This window comes from Coffea arabica, chromosome 7c (genome assembly GCF_036785885.1).
Source record: "Coffea arabica cultivar ET-39 chromosome 7c, Coffea Arabica ET-39 HiFi, whole genome shotgun sequence".
NCBI classification, from domain to species: Eukaryota; Viridiplantae; Streptophyta; class Magnoliopsida; order Gentianales; family Rubiaceae; genus Coffea; species Coffea arabica.
In genome coordinates this window covers 7,295,645-7,311,668 of record NC_092322.1, presented here as the reverse complement: position 1 = coordinate 7,311,668, position 16,024 = coordinate 7,295,645, and the positions used below count along the sequence as shown (strand labels likewise).

Below are 16,024 nucleotides of genomic sequence, written 5' to 3'. Positions count from 1 at the left end.
CCCTTTCTCCCCAAAAAAAAAAAATGAAAGAAATAATAATATATGTTGTGATTTTGGGGATCCAAAAAGTAAAAATGAGTAGCAGCAGTAGAATGAGAAAGCGTCGACCAGATGATCCGGTGTAGGACATGGGCCAGGACTTAGATATGTAAGTGGTGGTCGAGAATTAATCTGTGGGAATTTCCACGCCCCCCAGCCCCACTCCCCATGCCCAGCCCCCACCCTCCTTTTGATTCTGTGGCCACGCTCTGCCTGAGTTACACACAGCCCCCCTCCCCCCCCCCAACATTTCTGTACTATTTGTCGTTGTTCCTTCCTTTCCCTTTCTTAAATTTCTGGAATTTCCCCCATCTTTCAGTGGTCTACTCTCTACAAAGAGACACTTGGTCGGTCGGTCCAGGTTAACTACTGTTTGTTTGTTGTTTGAGATCCTCGTTGGTTTTTTGGTTCACTGATCCTCAGTCCCATCATTGATCATATCCCCATTTAATTTATTGTTCAGGTTCACCCATCCGCCCACCAATCTTCTTCAATCCATCATTATTATTGAGACTGTACTACCTCAGCACCACCTCCACTGTCTCCCGCAATCTCACCACCATCATAAAACCCACCGAAGACAGAAAATAAAAAAAAACAACGCGATCACCATGGATATGTTAGTGTAATAGTACTTCAAAACTCAGCTTGATATTGGGCTCCATAAGAAGGGTTGGTGGGATTCTTGTGTTTCTTGTCTCAATCAGTCTTTAAGCCCCCCTGGAGACTATATATATATATACATATTTGGTTTCCTTCTTGATTCAGGAGTTTTTTGTTTTTAAATTTTTTTTTGGTTTAAATGTGTGGGACTAGCATAACTACTATTGTGGTATCGAAGAGATGAAGTATGCGGACGCTGTGTGACGTGTGTGAGAGTGCTGCGGCCATCCTTTTCTGTGCCGCCGATGAGGCTGCTCTTTGCCGCTCCTGCGATGATAAGGTCATCTGTGTTCTACACTTTCATTTTTTGTTTCTCTTTTCATTTGCTTTCTAGCTTAAAGTTTAAATTTTTATAGGTAATTGTTGTACTATCATCGCATGATAGAAAGTTCATTGTTTACATAATTAAACCGAAGTCCATAAGGAAGTTCCCGGATTTAAGATGCCCGTTTTATTTGGAAGTTCTTGTTTTCGTCCAGTTACTGATATTTTACTTATTCAGTTTATTAAGAATTTACTTGGTAATTTATTTGTTTCTTAGGTAACAAGTTTTGTGGGTTATATATGCGGTTGTTTTTTTCTGTTGTATTTAGTTGAGGAAAGTGTATTTAGTCGAGAAGGGGGAGAGCAGGAATAATGATCAAACAACCACCTCCTTTTGTTCCTTTCTGCAACCGTGCACTTTTGACGAGTGGACGAGTCCCAACTTGCTACCGTAGGATTTTGATAGAACCTCCTGCTTGGCGCAGCCAAAGAATTGGGAAAGTTAATGGCCATTTGTCTATTTGGCTGCAACAAAGGAGGAAAACGGCCATTAGTTTCCCCAGCTTCCATGGGGGACGCTCATCCCCTTGTGGGCTGGGGCTGTAAAAATTTTATTATCGCCAGTAAAAGGACTTGTCTACTTGTCAAATGTGTATATATTGGAGAGTTGCAGAAAAGAGAGAACCTTATCAATAGGAGGAGAAGTTTGAAGATTAAATTGCTTGGGTTGAAGTTGAAGCAGATCCCAAAGTCCACTATTCTAATGATGAAGAGGAGGAAAAGGACGAAAAACTATTAAGTGATTAGGGAGAGTCTTGTTTGTTGAACTTCATATGAAGATTATTAGAGATAATCGAGAGTCTTGGTTATTAAATAAACATTGTTAAACTTCTCTCCCACATATACTTAAATGTGCTATATATCTGTGGTTGCGTGATAGTAGCAGCAGTTCTATGATCAGTCTATGTTTATCAGCATGTTTCATGGTTGTTTTATTACATGCGAAGACTTGGAGGCTGATTGACTGTAGTAATTTATTAATGCGTATTCTTATTTTCAATTGTGGAAAAGGAAAGGAATGTCTGTTGGTGGATTAACAGCCAACATTTAGAATTGGATTTGTCTGATTTGCTCAAGGAATCAGTTGTGTTATCAGAAATACAGTGCATTTAGGTTAATAATTTGTTTAAGATTGATTGGGTGAGATATTGAATCTCATAGATCAAGTTGGGTCCATCACTCTCTGTTATGCACCTTGTTTCATCCCTACAACACTACAATCATAATCAATACAATGACATAGAGATTGCCTGTTTGTCTGTGGTGTGCCATGTGTCCTAGTTGCAGAACAGAAAAGATGAGCTGAGGAGGTAAAGCATCGAGAAGAACATTTTGGCTGTGATTGTGTTCTGTAGAGAGTTACTCACTATGGCATTGACTACCCTAGGCCTTCATGTGTCCTTTTTGTCTCTTTGTGGTTCTCATATTTGCCAGATGGTGCATGTAAATCAGATAGTCTCAGCTCACTACCTGGGTTGGGACTTATTAAATGCTTTTTGTCTTGCTGGTTTCACTGTCTATGTCAATTCTGTGGTGGAAACCAGCTGTTAAAAATCATTGGCAAGCTTTTTCACATGTAAATATCTTCAGCCACCTACAATTCTCTTGGATCTAATCCTATATTGGTAGAGTCTAAAGGAATACAAATCAAATTATTAATCAACACAAAACCAATAATATTATATTAGGAAATTGGTTAGGTTACAATTTTTACTATAACCTGTTACATATAATGGAAACCAAATCTTTGAGTTTCTGCTGATTTTGGCATTAGGACATCCATTCCACAATCAATACAAGTTGCAACTTGGTCATAGCGAGCACAATATTGCTTTGCAGAAAATTTAGTCTTTGCAATCCGCACTATTTGTTCATTGTTTTTGCATACTTTTGATTGCTATTCACTTTTTAGTTTACTAGCTGCATGCGTCAAAATATCTGAAGACTGTACTCTTCATGGTTTTATTTGATGACCTTTGACCAGAAATCCTAGTAACAGGCTATGGCATTTAATCTTTTTAATTTTGGGCACACTATCTAAGATATTGTAATTTGGGATTGCAGGTTCACATGTGTAATAAACTTGCTAGTAGGCACGTGAGAGTTGGGCTTGCTAATCCTAGTGATGTTCCTCAGTGTGACATATGTGAGAATGCACCTGGTATGGAAATTTTTATATTTTTGGTTATCCACTAGTATCTCTCCTGTCTTCATGGACTGTTATTGACAATTAGACTTTTAATCCTTATTGGATTGTATGTCTAGCATTCTTTTACTGTGAGGTAGATGGAAGTTCTCTCTGTTTGCAATGTGATATGATTGCTCATGTTGGAGGTAAAAGAACACATGCAAGATATCTCCTTTTGAGGCAGAGAGTTGAGGTTTGGCACTCTTTGCTAAATAGATTTTGGTTGTTTTACTTGCAGTTACTGAAATCCCCATAAGAACTTTCTTCTTGTTATTTGGCATATAGTTTCCTGGAGATAAGCCTGCCCGTTTAGAGGAGCCAGCTACACTAACCCTAGATCAAGGTGAACACATGAGGGAATATGGTCCGTCATATAAACTAGTGGTTGGAGATAAACATCAGAATCACAAGGTCCCTTCTATTCCGATTTCAGATGGCAGTACTGATGGGCATGCCAAGGTGGAAACTCAAATGATAGATTTGAATATGAAGCCAAATCGCCTACATGGTCAAGCTTCAAATAATCAGGTCAGGTTAATTTCACTAATCAATAATCTGTATCTTTTTCAGTTTAATCTGCAATACCAGTGCAAAGGCCTTTTTAAGTCTATACACTTTCATGGCTTCTCGGAGGTTATAAAACTGAAACAAGTTTCATGATGTTTGTTTATGAATGATTCTACTAATGTTTGCCAACTGTCTTGAGCAACAGCATTCTGTTTCTTAGACATGCACAATATTGTATCTGAAAGTATTCGATAGATTTTTGGTTTTATGGGAGTGAACAGAATTGAGTAGATAGAGTGAAGAACTCTTGAAGCATGTATTTCTTGAGCTACAGGTATATGTCGAATATTATCTGAGAATTCAAATTACAATTCCTTTCTTCCATTCTATTTGTAGTCATGCTAGTAACCCTGAAAATTTTTTTGCACATATATGACATGCAAAATGTGGCCTGTATATATGCTAGAAATTAGTGTCACAAGCTCTCTTGCAGGAGGGAGGTGGCAAGACACTAGTTTTGGAAAGAGCAATGCATGTCAACCAGGACATCTGATTTCGGTTTTGAATTTCATGAAAGCTTCAAGTAAATTTTGCAAAATGGAGAATTTGGAGACCACCTGTTTCGTAGTAGTAAATCAAATTTCTGTGCTTTAGTGTTACAGAAAAATGAAATCCAGTCATAATTGCTCAAAATGGATTCTTCTGTTTAGAAGAGCCAGATCTTTGAATTTTGTCAATTTTATTGGAGAACTTTCTTACTATTGTATCTAATGGTTGGTAGTTGACCACTTGTCTTCTCAAGCATTGCCATATATATGTCTTATGTTTAACAGGAATTGTAGCTGTGGAAGATCGTTTTTCTGCAGAGGATGGGCTAAAGCAACTCAAGACCATATAAGCACAACGTCCAAGCTTATTTCTACTGTTTTGCGTGCTTCTTACTTTTGTTTTTGTTTCTTTTAATTTCCTCCCTTGATGACATTCCTGGCTCTACTTTTGTCGAGATCTGACTATGTTCTTAGAATCTTGAAAAAGATTTGCGAATGCCACTAAGGAAGTAGATTATATCAGACTACATTATGGGTAGATTAGTGATTTTGTTAAAGAAGACATGGCTTATCATCAAGTGTAATTTGACATTTGTGTCTTGTTTGCGGTTATAGATATGTTAGAGAGACAAAAGCACGAGATACTTGTCTCAAGTTGCCTGCTGCTTTAGTGTATTTTAGGGAAATAATCTCTTTGGGCAGTCTTTTAAGTTTATACTATTGGCTCTGGCCTTTCAGCCAATTCGTGTCTCGAAGTTTGTTTTCCCCCCTTGGATAAGAATTTTGGATGAATACTACTAGGGGTGAGCAAATTCGGTACATAACGAATACATAATCGAATTCAAATTTAATTTGATAATTTAAAATCGAGTATTTGATAATTTGGTTCAAATTCAGTACGTCATCAAATTCTAATATGGTATGAAATACGTAATGAAATTATGAATTTGGTAATAATCGATTTCACATTCAAATTCGATAAAATGAGATTGGGGATCGCATTACTGCATTCGAATATCAAATTTGTTTATAAAATTATATAATATATAGATAAATGCTATTTAGTATTAATATATATTACTAATATATTATTATGTTATATAGGTAAATGCTATTAATAATAGTTAGTATATGGTATTATCATGTACTTATAATAATAATGATATATAATAATGTATAATATATTATTTTAATATTTGTTAATTGTTATATGATTATAATAATACAAATATATAGTAATACATAACAATATAACATAACTATAATACTTATTACTTTATACATTAGTAACATGATTAGAATTAGATAATAATTAATACATATATGTATAATACTAAATATTAAACAATAAACATAATTAGTAATTAGAATTTAGATATTGGTAATTTGATACATCATTCATGTTTGAATTATTGAATATTTAAATGTGTAACCTTTAACTTGCAAGTATTAATGTGCTCTAAATTTACATTACATATTTAACATAAAAATTCATATTCTCTATTCACTAATTTTAAGGCTTTAAGTATAGACAAGACAACTAAATAGTATAAGTGAATGCATATGAATTGTAAATCAATGTATTAGTGTATTGACTTTCACAATAACATATGTAAGTAAATAAGTTTTATTTTGATTTGAAATAAATTATAAGTTTGTAACTAATATAACTTATCACTAATCATTGTAATTTGTAAGTTTGTAATTAATATTACTTATTATTAATCATTATAAATTATAAATTCATAAATTATTATTAATCATTGTATAGTCTAAGGTTTATTCTAGTTTAAATTAATCACTTTTATGTGTTCCTTAAATCATAGATTAAGGATTCTAAGTATAAGTGATCAAATAAATGCCAATTAAATTAAACCACAAAATGATTAGAACATAAGTAATGTGTTAAAGTATAAATAAATTTGGAGATCAAATCAGTAATAATTTTTAAAAATCAGTTTTTTTTTTATATAAATGAATTCGGCTAACCGAATTTATTACCATTTCCGAATTCAAAATCGGTTGCGAAATGAATTCGGTTATAACTAATTTGAAATTGAAAGCAGTTTAGATTTTTATAAACCAAATAATCGAATTCACCGAATTCAGCTAATCGAATTACCGAATTTATACCGTTTGCTCACCCCTAAATACTACACAGCTGCCGTTAAATTTAAGGCTGTCAAGGTAGGATTTATTAGGGGTGGCAATCGGGTTCAAATTGAATTGACGGATCGGGTTGAGACCCGATTATGACAGAAAACTCATTGACCTGTATCTGACCCGCCAACCCGAAACGGGGTTAAGATACCTGACTCGAACCTGAAAAATTAGGGTTGGTGGATCGATCCGAAATGACCCGAAACTTAATTTTAATTTATTAATTTATCACTATAATTTCTAATAAAATCAATTTCGCACAAGACTAATTACATAACCAAGTAATAAAATTTTAAATAAATAATCCCAAACCAAATTTTAAATAAATTAAAACACCATAAAAGTATTTTATCCAAACCAAATATAAAATAAATTAAAACAGTATAAAAGTAAAAAAAATAATATAATACATTATTTGTTCAAATATAATAATTTCAACTTTACACAATTTTAATAAATTCATTTAGGATTAAGTGATTAATACCTTTGGAAAAAAAGAATAACTTAGTTTAGTTAGATAAAATAATTTTTATATTTATTAAATTTTTTTTAATTCATAAACAGGTTATCGGGTTATATCGGATCATCCACGGGTTGACTGGAATTCGATCTGTTTTCTTTTCGAGTTCATCGGATTCGACCCAATTCTGACCCGAACACGCGAAAGTTCAATTCAAATCCATTAATTTCGTGTTAGGTTCGTGTCGTGTTTTCAGATTGTGTCGGAAATTGCTACTCCTAGGATTTATGAGAGATATTTCAGCATGACTGATTTCATTAAACTTACTGGATGGATGCAATATGAAAAATTTTATGTCGGTCTTGACTAATTACTATTCATTCCTAGTGGTTAATCTCGAACCAATAAAAAGTTTTCAAATAAAGGCCTCACTTAATTCCATTTAACATGTTAATTAGTAGGTAGATCCTTGTATATCTACATAAAAATTTTCTACGAGTCTTGTACCAACTGCTAACAATAATGTCACTGCCTAATAGTTGCTCCGACATGATATTTCTCGTTGCAATACCTCCAAATTATTATTTATTCATTTAGCAGCAAATTCTTTATTCGTTCCCAACAAAAGTTCCACGCTCATGGGGCCCCGATGAATAATTGATCAAGGAATGTGTATATTTTCTTTAACAAAACATAATAGTCCAAAAAAAAAAGGGAGAATTAGAGTTTTGGTCCCCAATTTATTACCGACGCGTGAAACTAGTCCCCAATCGATTGCATATAACAAATGTGGTCCCCGATCTATTCAATTTTGCTCAAAAGTGGACAATTGACGGGTTTTCATCATTTTTTGACAGAAATAAGTCACGTGAGAGCATGTGCCCGTACTTAAAATCCTTTTTCCATTTTTTTAAGCAGGAAAACTCATAAAAAACTATTTCCTGCTTTCTGCTGCCCTCATTCCTAATTAGCAAAGACAAAACTCAATTAGCAAATGGAGTTAATTATATTAATTAGTGATAAGGACGCTAGGCTTGACCTGAGCGACCTATTCCTTAGGCTCGTCTTCTTCCATAAACACAACGAATTCTGTTCGGCCGCTGACGGAGGGGGGCGTGGTTTTGCCGCTAGAAAGCACTTTTAATCTGGATTCCATTTCCCTCTCCCAGGGCCTCCTTGGCGTAGAATTGGAGCTACCACCAACAGCAGCAGCAGCTCTAGCGTAGGAGAAGTGATAGCGGCCGGAGACAGAGCCGGGTTCGGAATCGGCGTAGTCATCCCCGCGGTTATTGTGGTGGTTGGAAGAGCTAGAACAAGGCTTGCAGTTCTTGTACGTACCTGAAGCCTTTATTCCAATGTCCTTGATCTAAAACACAATAATAATGCCTAATGATCAACAAATGTAAAGCTAGAATGAAAATATTACTCCTTAGAGAATTATGTAGCAGAATGAAAAGGGCAGAGTAATGGATGGACATCAAACTGCAGTACTTGAGAAGTGAGGGCTTTGATGGCTTGTCTAGTGGAGGGAGTGGAAATAGCGGCGGTGGCGGCGTCGTTGTCATCATCATGCTGGGGTTGGGGAAGAGATGCGGCATTGAGGTGTTGCTTAGAGCAAGCTATACAAGTCAACATTATTTGCTGCTTGACTGGACCAGAGCTGCGTGTCGAGGAATTGAGAATGTAGAATAGTTTTGCCTTTTGGGTGTGGGATCTCCGCTAGTAAATCAAAGTTTAGCTTTCGCACCCGGGGTATCAGGGAAAAAGTGGGTCAGCAAACCAATGGAGGAGTACATATACTCGGGAATTTGATCAGGGCATGATCAAGTGCGAAGAAAAAACGAGGAGGACGACTCAACTTATGTTATGAAGCATGAAGGGTCGGTTCAGAAAATTGCAGTAGAAGTTGGAGAATGAGAAGGTTGGAGAGAGAGAGAGAGGTAAGTGTTAGCTTCATTTGCAGCAGGATTCCTTCCATTTATTATTCTCTCTATTTTTTGTTTATCTACCCTCCCTCCATCACACTGCCTTGTTGGATATCATCTTTCATTAAAATTCTAAAAGCGAATCAAATACTACTGGGAGGAGTTCATAATAACTATAGAATTGTATATATAAAGAATTGTTTGATGTGATTCTTTACTTCTACTCCCACGGTGTTGACTACTTTAAAAGAAAAAAGAAAATAATTATAATAATAATAAATCAGAGCTAATAGTAATAATAATAAATAAGGCAATAAAAGAAGAAGAGAATGTGAAAGGGAAAACAAAGAAGAGCGAAGATGTAGAGAGAGAGAGAGACTAGTGTGAAAGAAAAGGTGTTGAGATTTGTGGGGTTTTCAATGCTCTCTCCGTGTGGTACTGGTGCATACAGTAGGGAGCATTTCTGCAAGGAAAAAATCATAAGAGAGGCGGGCAACGAGTTCTGCTGCAACCTGCAAGTTTCGAGCTTTTCCCGTCCGTCTTTGTCACATTTTGGGTTTAAGTTTCTGAGAGAAACACTTCACAACCTCCTGGGGCATGGCCTCATCTGGTTTTTCGTTCTTGTTTCTGGAGCCTGAAGAGAAGAAAGGGGGACAATTAGTGTGTTTTGTCTTTGCTAATTAGGAATGGAGGCACCAGAAAGCAGGAAATAGTTTTTTATGAGTTTTCCCGCTTAAAAAAATGGAAAAAGGATTTTAAGTACAAGCACATGCTTTCACGTGACTTATTTCTGTCAAAAAATGATGAAAACCCGTCAATTTCCGTTAAAAAATGATGAAAACCCGTCAATTGTCCACTTTTGAGCAAAATTGAATAAATTAGGGACCACATTTGTTATGTGTAATCGATTGGGGACTAGTTTCTAGTTTTGGTAATAAATTGGGGACCAAAACTCCAATTCTCCCAAAAAAAAATGTCAAATATGCTTCTACAGTTTTTTTTTATTTTCTTAATTTCTCCTTTGTAAAATACTTTTGCACCCTCGTCGAGAAAAAGAAATCTACACCTACGAGGAAAATATTCCACCAGAACATTATTTATACGTACATCAGACTACCTTAATTACAAAGAAAAGCTGAATAGCCTGTCAAGGCTCCATAAACTGGTGAAAGGGCACAAGCTTAGAAAAAGAGCCATCAATCGTGATGAAGCAGCAGCAGCAGAAGCAGAAGCTGTTTCTCATCGCGACCTTCATTTTCTTCCTGTCTTCCCCAACCTTTACCGATGGTGCCGGAATTTTATCACGCATTTTTGACCGCACGATCACGGCTTCCGACAACAACCACCTCAGCAGCGGCAACAGCAGCAGCAAATACTTGACCAGAGATGCTCTCTGGTTCAACCAAACTCTCGATCACTTCTCCCCTTATGTAATGTCTCCTTTACCCCTTTACATTCTACTAGTAGTAGTACTTCTGCGTTTATATTTCTGGTTTCAGAAATTGTAATCTACCTTTGCTGGTTGCTATGGAATTTGTTGTGTAGGATCACCGGCAATTCAGACAGCGTTACTATGAGTTCCTAGACCATTTTCGGGCTCCCGACGGGCCAATTTTCTTGAAAATCTGCGGTGAATCGGAATGCGGAGGGATATCCAATGATTACCTCGCTGTAATTAACCTCGTGTTTCTACAATATATTTTTGCGGTCATGGCACTATTTATATTTGCTAAATTAACTGAACTTTTCACCTGGTTAGCCAACCTCTTACAAATGGTGAACCCTTTAGTTAATTTGTCTGACTGATAGGTTTTGGCAAAGAAATTCGAAGCTGCAGTGGTGTCTCCTGAGCATCGTTACTATGGGAAGAGTTCCCCTTTCAAATCTTTGACTACTGAGAATCTGAGGTTTCTTTCTTCAAAGCAGGCACTTTTTGATTTAGCTGTTTTCCGTGATTATTATCAGGTGAACTCTTCTGCTGAATCGGTTAGATTCTAGTTTTCTTTTAAGTAATTAGTTTGTTTGCTATTTTAGTATTTAGGGAATCGAAAGGTTGGATTTTTACTTGTCTTGAAGATTGAGAAACTTACCTTTACTATTTCACATACTTTCTTCCTGGTTTTGATGTCTTCTTTTGCTATTTTGTTAAAGATTTCGCATTGCTACTTTTTGCAGAAATCCTTGAATGCCAGGTTCAATAGGACCGCAGCTGATAATCCATGGTTTGTCTTTGGTGCTTCGTATTCTGGAGCTCTTAGTGCCTGGTTTCGTCTGAAGTTTCCTCACTTGACTTGTGGAAGTCTTGCCAGCTCTGCTGTTGTTCTTGCTGTTTACAACTTCACTGAATTTGATCAGCAGGTAAAGATTGGTGTTTTGTGTTTTTTAATGCATTTGTAAGTCATGCTGTTATTTATATGTTTAATGGCTCTGCCTATTGCAGATTGGTGAGTCTGCTGGTCCTGAATGCAAGTCTGTGTTACAAGAAATTACTCATCTAGTTGAGGAAAGGCTTGCATCTAATGCCAACGAGTTAAAATCATTGTTTGGTGCTCTGGAGGTATGATATTCTATCTCATCACCATTAACAATATCTTTGAATTTGATTTACATGGTTTCTGCTGTTATTTAGTAGTCATTTGATGTTGCAACTCAAATGATTTGTCTGGGTCAACTGAACTGGGTGGCAAATGCTTCAACTGAAAGATAGAAGCAATCCACTTATTTTTCTTGCTTTAAGTGTGTTGAAAAACATCTAACAGGGTGCCACTTTTGGTTTGTGATCTACAGTCTTCAATTATTAGGAGAAATTGAGAGTCAAATCCTCCCCCAAGGGACGTTGTTTTCTCTTGAAGGGGGGAAGGATTAAGAGCTTATCTACAATCCAGATTATCAAAATATGAAATGACTGCCTTGCTAGTTGCTATATTCCCAAGATATATGGTGATATTAGGATCGACTTCCATGGAATCCTCTGGATATCCCAAAATCATCAGTTAACTTTCAGAATCTGGCAATTGGGTGATCTTTAATTATTGACACAATTTTGTAGGGAAAACTACTAAAGGAAGGGAGGCTACTAGTATTGGGGTAGAGGGAATATTTTCTTGTGGGACAGGTTGTGAGATGGAGGGGATTTTAGATTCACTCTTAATTCTTGCGTCTCCATATCTACCATCATAAAAGTGGTCAATTAGGAACCAAAAGGTCAATTGAAGATAACCAGAATGCCAAAAGAAAATTGGGACTATCTTATCTCTTAAGTGGTACATGCTAGACCTGAAAACAGGTGATCAATGAACATGTCCGCATGAACAGCATGCGCGCACTGCACACAGAGCACTATTGATCTTTATTTTTATCTTTTATTCGCATACCAGAAGTGGGTCAGTGAGATCTTGATTAAATGAGTCCATTTTGAAGGTTTGCATTTTTTGAGTTTTGTAACGGCAAGAGTTGGGATCTGTATGTTTAATAAGTTTTAATGTTCCCATAATACCAATTCCGAAAGACTGAAGTCCTAACTGGCCTGAGACAGAAAGATGGATAGTGTGAAATCTGTGTCCTTAGATATCAAACTGGTCATATATGTCCAGAAGTGCTCTCTCTCTCTTTCTCTATCTGTATGTGCGTGTGCGTGTGCGTGTGCGTGTGTTGGGGGGGGTTGTGGATTCTTGTTTGAGAACTTTAGTTCACATGTTAGTCTTTAGTTCTAATCAATTGTTTTCTTGCTGATTGTTTTTTCCTATTGTGAAATCTCTAGTCATATTTCTGAGTTACATGAAGACTTTTGTCTTTTTTCAGCTAAAAATAGATGGAGATTTCATGTACTTTCTGGCAGATGCTGCAGCTATAGCGGTAGGTGAGACTCAATTTATGTATTGTTCGGAACCTATTGTCAAATTAATGATCTGGAGCTTGCCAACAATGCAGTTTCAGTATGGAAATCCAGATAAACTATGTACCCCTCTCATTGAAGCAAAAAAGGCTGGGGAGGATTTAGTGGTAAGCCGGTGGGGTAGCCATTCATCTTTTATTGGAAATTGCATGAATTATCAATTCTGATTTTGTGTTCTTGTTTATCAGCCAATGTGATATATGAGAAATCCTAGTAGAGTATGCTCCTTATGAAAAGTTGTAGTAAATGTTTTGCCTGGTGTTTCTCTTAAATTTGGCATTTTTCCTGTAATCACGAGAAGTCATATGCTTTCTTGTTAGAACTCTTATTTAATTATTGGTTCGTGTATGATATTGCGTGTTAAAATGGAAAGGAAAGTTATTAACTGCATTAGATTATTCTCCAAATATAACTCTATCCTTGCCACTTGTTTTGTTCATATAATATTAAAATGTATTCTGTCAAAAGTGCACAAAGTGGTATTCAGCTTCTTCATGGTTTTCTTTTCCTTGCAGAATGCATATGCCATATATGTGAAAGAGTATTATGTCAAGAGCTTTGGTGCCAATGTTGAAACATATAACCAGCAACATCTGAAGAATACTGCTGTGAATGATGACTCAGCTGATCGCTTATGGTGGTTCCAAGTCTGCACCGAAGTAGCATACTTTCAGGTGGCCCCATCAAATGATAGTATTCGATCTTCGAAGGTTGATACAAGGCATGTATATGCTTGCTATCTGCATAATAACATATTTTAGCATATTGTTTTTTGATTGCATGTCAGAACCTGCTTGATTATTATACTCCTGTATATAGATTCTGTGTTCCAACATGAAGAAGTTAGTTTTGTCATCTCTGGCAGATACCATTTGGACCTTTGCAAAAATGTCTTTGGAGAGGGCATCTACCCTGATGTTGATGCAACCAATTTATACTATGGGGGTACTGATATTGCTGGTATGGTCAATACTAGTTTTCACTGTTTGAGGTTCTCAGTTTTGTTTTCTCATTTATAAGATCTTTTGAGTCTCTTTTCTTTGGTGGTGGGGTGTGTCATTACAATTTTGCTAGATATATTATGGTAAGAACTGAATTATGTATGTCTTGGAGAAGATCAGCGTTATTTCTATATTGATTAATTTGTATACAGGTTGTTGCATCATAAACTCAATAGATTTTTGTAGCCCTTGCGACATACTCACATGTTTCTCAAATTTATTTGGTGGATCTGTAAATTTGTGGAACTCTGCAATACTGCATATTATTATTATTATTATTTTTTGGTAGTGAATTATTAATTTATGGATTGGATTGGCAGGTTCAAAAATAGTTTTTTCTAATGGATCACAGGATCCTTGGCGGCATGCTTCCAAACAAACTTCTTCTCCAGAGAGTGAGTCCTAAATTTATCTACTAAAGGATATTGTACTTGAAAAAAGTATGCTTGATATCTAGAAAATCGTAGTGGCTGTACTGCAGCCCATATCAGTCTCACATTTTCTTTTTGACATGAACTGAGGCATATACTTTCTTAGCTTCATGTCAGATAAATTGATATTGACATTATTTACGATGTGATTACATGGTTCTTATCGCTCCTGAGTTTAGCATAAATGAAACTTTGCCATAAACATCGTCTTGTATATCTTGGGGAAGTTTTATCGCATTGTGTGGAGAATGAAGGGCTGATGCATTATAGCAAATTGAACTTGTATGGTTGAAAATGAGAAGGATAAAAAAAAATTCACAACATGTGGCACTGTCTTTTGACAGGATAACATAGAGCTTGTATGATGTGATGTTCTGATGGATCTTTTTAATCTTGCAGTGCCTTCATATATTATCTCTTGTCATAATTGTGGACATGGAACTGATCTGCGGGGTTGCCCTCAGTCTCCTTTAGTCATTGAAGGTATGTCCGTCAGAAGTTTGGAATGTGTTTTGATGCTGACCCAATCTTATCCATATCTGATGAAGAGTGAAAATATGATCTTTGTTCAAATGAGTGTTGATTATATTCACGTGGCATTTAAGTAAGAGTGGGAATTTAATGCAGAATGAAGGGAGGCAGAGTTTCTTTAATCTGGAAATATGTGATTTGGAATGAAAATGATCTTTCTGCATTTTTCATTCTGCTCTGTCAAATTGTGGAAAAAATTCTTTTTAAATCTGCTTTTCTTGTAAATTACCTTTTCCAAGAGATTGTCCATAAACGTTTTACTCAATAAAGTGGCCATTTCAAGTCAATTTGGCTCGGGAAATCTGCATTTAATATCCGAATCGATTCTTCTGTAATAGTAGTATTATCTTGTCCAGTATTAGCTATGTTCTTGATGCAGTTAAAGTACATAAAATATTTGAATTTTTTTGTGTTTTATGCCTTATGTGTGTGGTCAAGTCTAAATTTTGTGCTACGATATGCGATTCTTCTCCAACCCTTGGAAGGTGTAGTTGTGTATTTTGGAACCCTTTGATGCAAATGATAAAGATTGTGCTTCATGAAGCATATCACTTTCATGATTCAGGTGATGCTAGCAATTGCAGCTCCCCTGATGCTGTTCACAAGGTCCGGCAGCAGATCATAGAGCACATAGATTTATGGCTGTCTCAGTGTCGGTCTTCAGGCAGGAGTTCAATGTGATGAAGAACTAGAACTAGCTGGCTGGCCAAGAGAGGAAATTTGTAATTTTTAATGGCTAACCATTTACATATTTATCACTGGCAGCAGATGTATAATTTGCTTAGCCATTGATCCTGCCATCTGTACGAGTAATTGTAGCGTCCAGGCTAAATAAGAGAACCAACTCTTTCTGAAGCCGCACATTTCCTTGTGGAAGTTGGCTTCTTTTTGTACTTGCCACAAATATGGTGCAGCGGAGGTAGATATGAATGAAAACTGAGACGATGATCGCACTGCTTATTTACTACTTTCTCGGAGTCAGTTTGCTGAGCTAAGGGGCTGAGGAGATGAGACAAGCCGTTGTAACCAGCAGAAGGGAAAACAGCATTAAAAACAAAAAGGAAAGAGGAGCAAATTATGAACTTCCAAAGCAAGACAATGCCAGCCAAATTACTGAAAAGTAAGATGTTGTAAAAGGGTGAAAAATGTTGGTAGTTGTGATACTTGAATAGTGTCAAAAATTTCAAGCGCTTTATAATGGAAATTCCTTCTCTTCAAGTTCCTTCGTTAAATCAGCCGTCTAAAGAGTTGCCGAATTAAAGTATTGTAGGTTTCCTATCAGTTTATGGATGTGTACTGGAAGACGTTGGAGCCTGTTTTCCGTATCATCTGGAACTGAAGCTTCATAGTCA

General features: G+C 36.2%; 3 protein-coding genes across 8 annotated transcripts; 2 read left to right on the top strand and 1 right to left on the bottom strand.

Moving 5' to 3' along the window:
- Window positions 1-253: 253 nt before the first annotated feature.
- Window positions 254-4,923, top strand: LOC113701250 (B-box zinc finger protein 19-like). Of its 4 annotated transcripts, XM_027221810.2 has the most exons (7): window positions 254-400; window positions 503-711; window positions 856-982; window positions 3,091-3,187; window positions 3,292-3,407; window positions 3,500-3,742; window positions 4,555-4,923. In XM_027221810.2, the coding sequence occupies exons 3-7, from the start codon at window positions 890-892 to the stop codon at window positions 4,561-4,563; spliced, it is 558 nt and encodes a 185-aa protein (XP_027077611.2). In that variant the 5' UTR covers window positions 254-400; window positions 503-711; window positions 856-889; the 3' UTR covers window positions 4,564-4,923. The 4 variants fall into 4 exon arrangements, with proteins under 4 accessions (XP_027077611.2, XP_027077612.2, XP_027077609.2 ...); XM_027221811.2 differs by having other exon boundaries at window positions 269-982; window positions 3,500-3,557; window positions 3,648-3,742; XM_027221808.2 differs by having other exon boundaries at window positions 270-711.
- A 3,014-nt stretch (window positions 4,924-7,937) lies between these two features.
- Window positions 7,938-8,524, bottom strand: LOC140010303 (protein Brevis radix-like 3). The gene is made up of 2 exons (XM_072056865.1): window positions 8,381-8,524; window positions 7,938-8,255 (listed from the first exon to the last, which is right to left on the bottom strand). Exons 1-2 carry the CDS (start codon window positions 8,522-8,524, stop codon window positions 7,938-7,940), a joined length of 462 nt encoding a protein of 153 aa, XP_071912966.1.
- A 1,387-nt stretch (window positions 8,525-9,911) lies between these two features.
- LOC140010446 (probable serine protease EDA2) lies at window positions 9,912-15,890 on the top strand. 3 transcript variants are annotated; one of them, XM_072057481.1, is made up of 12 exons: window positions 9,915-10,244; window positions 10,360-10,485; window positions 10,624-10,779; window positions 10,990-11,172; window positions 11,255-11,371; window positions 12,616-12,669; window positions 12,745-12,816; window positions 13,225-13,430; window positions 13,575-13,669; window positions 14,031-14,105; window positions 14,541-14,624; window positions 15,238-15,890. In XM_072057481.1, the coding sequence occupies exons 1-12, from the start codon at window positions 10,020-10,022 to the stop codon at window positions 15,351-15,353; spliced, it is 1,509 nt and encodes a 502-aa protein (XP_071913582.1). In that variant the 5' UTR covers window positions 9,915-10,019; the 3' UTR covers window positions 15,354-15,890. The 3 variants fall into 3 exon arrangements, with proteins under 3 accessions (XP_071913584.1, XP_071913583.1, XP_071913582.1); XM_072057483.1 differs by lacking the exon at window positions 14,031-14,105 and having other exon boundaries at window positions 9,912-10,244; XM_072057482.1 differs by lacking the exon at window positions 12,745-12,816 and having other exon boundaries at window positions 9,913-10,244.
- Window positions 15,891-16,024: the final 134 nt, after the last annotated feature.

What these genes read in the sequence shown, in the direction of transcription:
- LOC140010446 (XM_072057481.1), top strand. Translation starts at nt 10,020, where the DNA reads ATGAAGCAGCAGCAGCAGAAGCAGAAGCTGTTTCTCATCGCGACCTTC. An exon ending in TCACTGAATTTGATCAGCAG is followed by an intron (nt 11,173 to 11,254) that starts GTAAAGATTGGT and finishes TGCCTATTGCAG; the next exon opens with ATTGGTGAGTCTGCTGGTCC. An exon ending in TGGGGGTACTGATATTGCTG is followed by an intron (nt 13,670 to 14,030) that starts GTATGGTCAATA and finishes TTGGATTGGCAG; the next exon opens with GTTCAAAAATAGTTTTTTCT.
- LOC140010303 (XM_072056865.1), bottom strand. Translation starts at nt 8,524, where the DNA reads ATGTTGACTTGTATAGCTTGCTCTAAGCAACACCTCAATGCCGCATCT. An exon ending in TCAAAGCCCTCACTTCTCAA is followed by an intron (nt 8,256 to 8,380) that starts GTACTGCAGTTT and finishes ATTGTGTTTTAG; the next exon opens with ATCAAGGACATTGGAATAAA.
- LOC113701250 (XM_027221810.2), top strand. Translation starts at nt 890, where the DNA reads ATGCGGACGCTGTGTGACGTGTGTGAGAGTGCTGCGGCCATCCTTTTC. An exon ending in CATATGTGAGAATGCACCTG is followed by an intron (nt 3,188 to 3,291) that starts GTATGGAAATTT and finishes TTGTATGTCTAG; the next exon opens with CATTCTTTTACTGTGAGGTA. An exon ending in TTTTGAGGCAGAGAGTTGAG is followed by an intron (nt 3,408 to 3,499) that starts GTTTGGCACTCT and finishes TTTGGCATATAG; the next exon opens with TTTCCTGGAGATAAGCCTGC.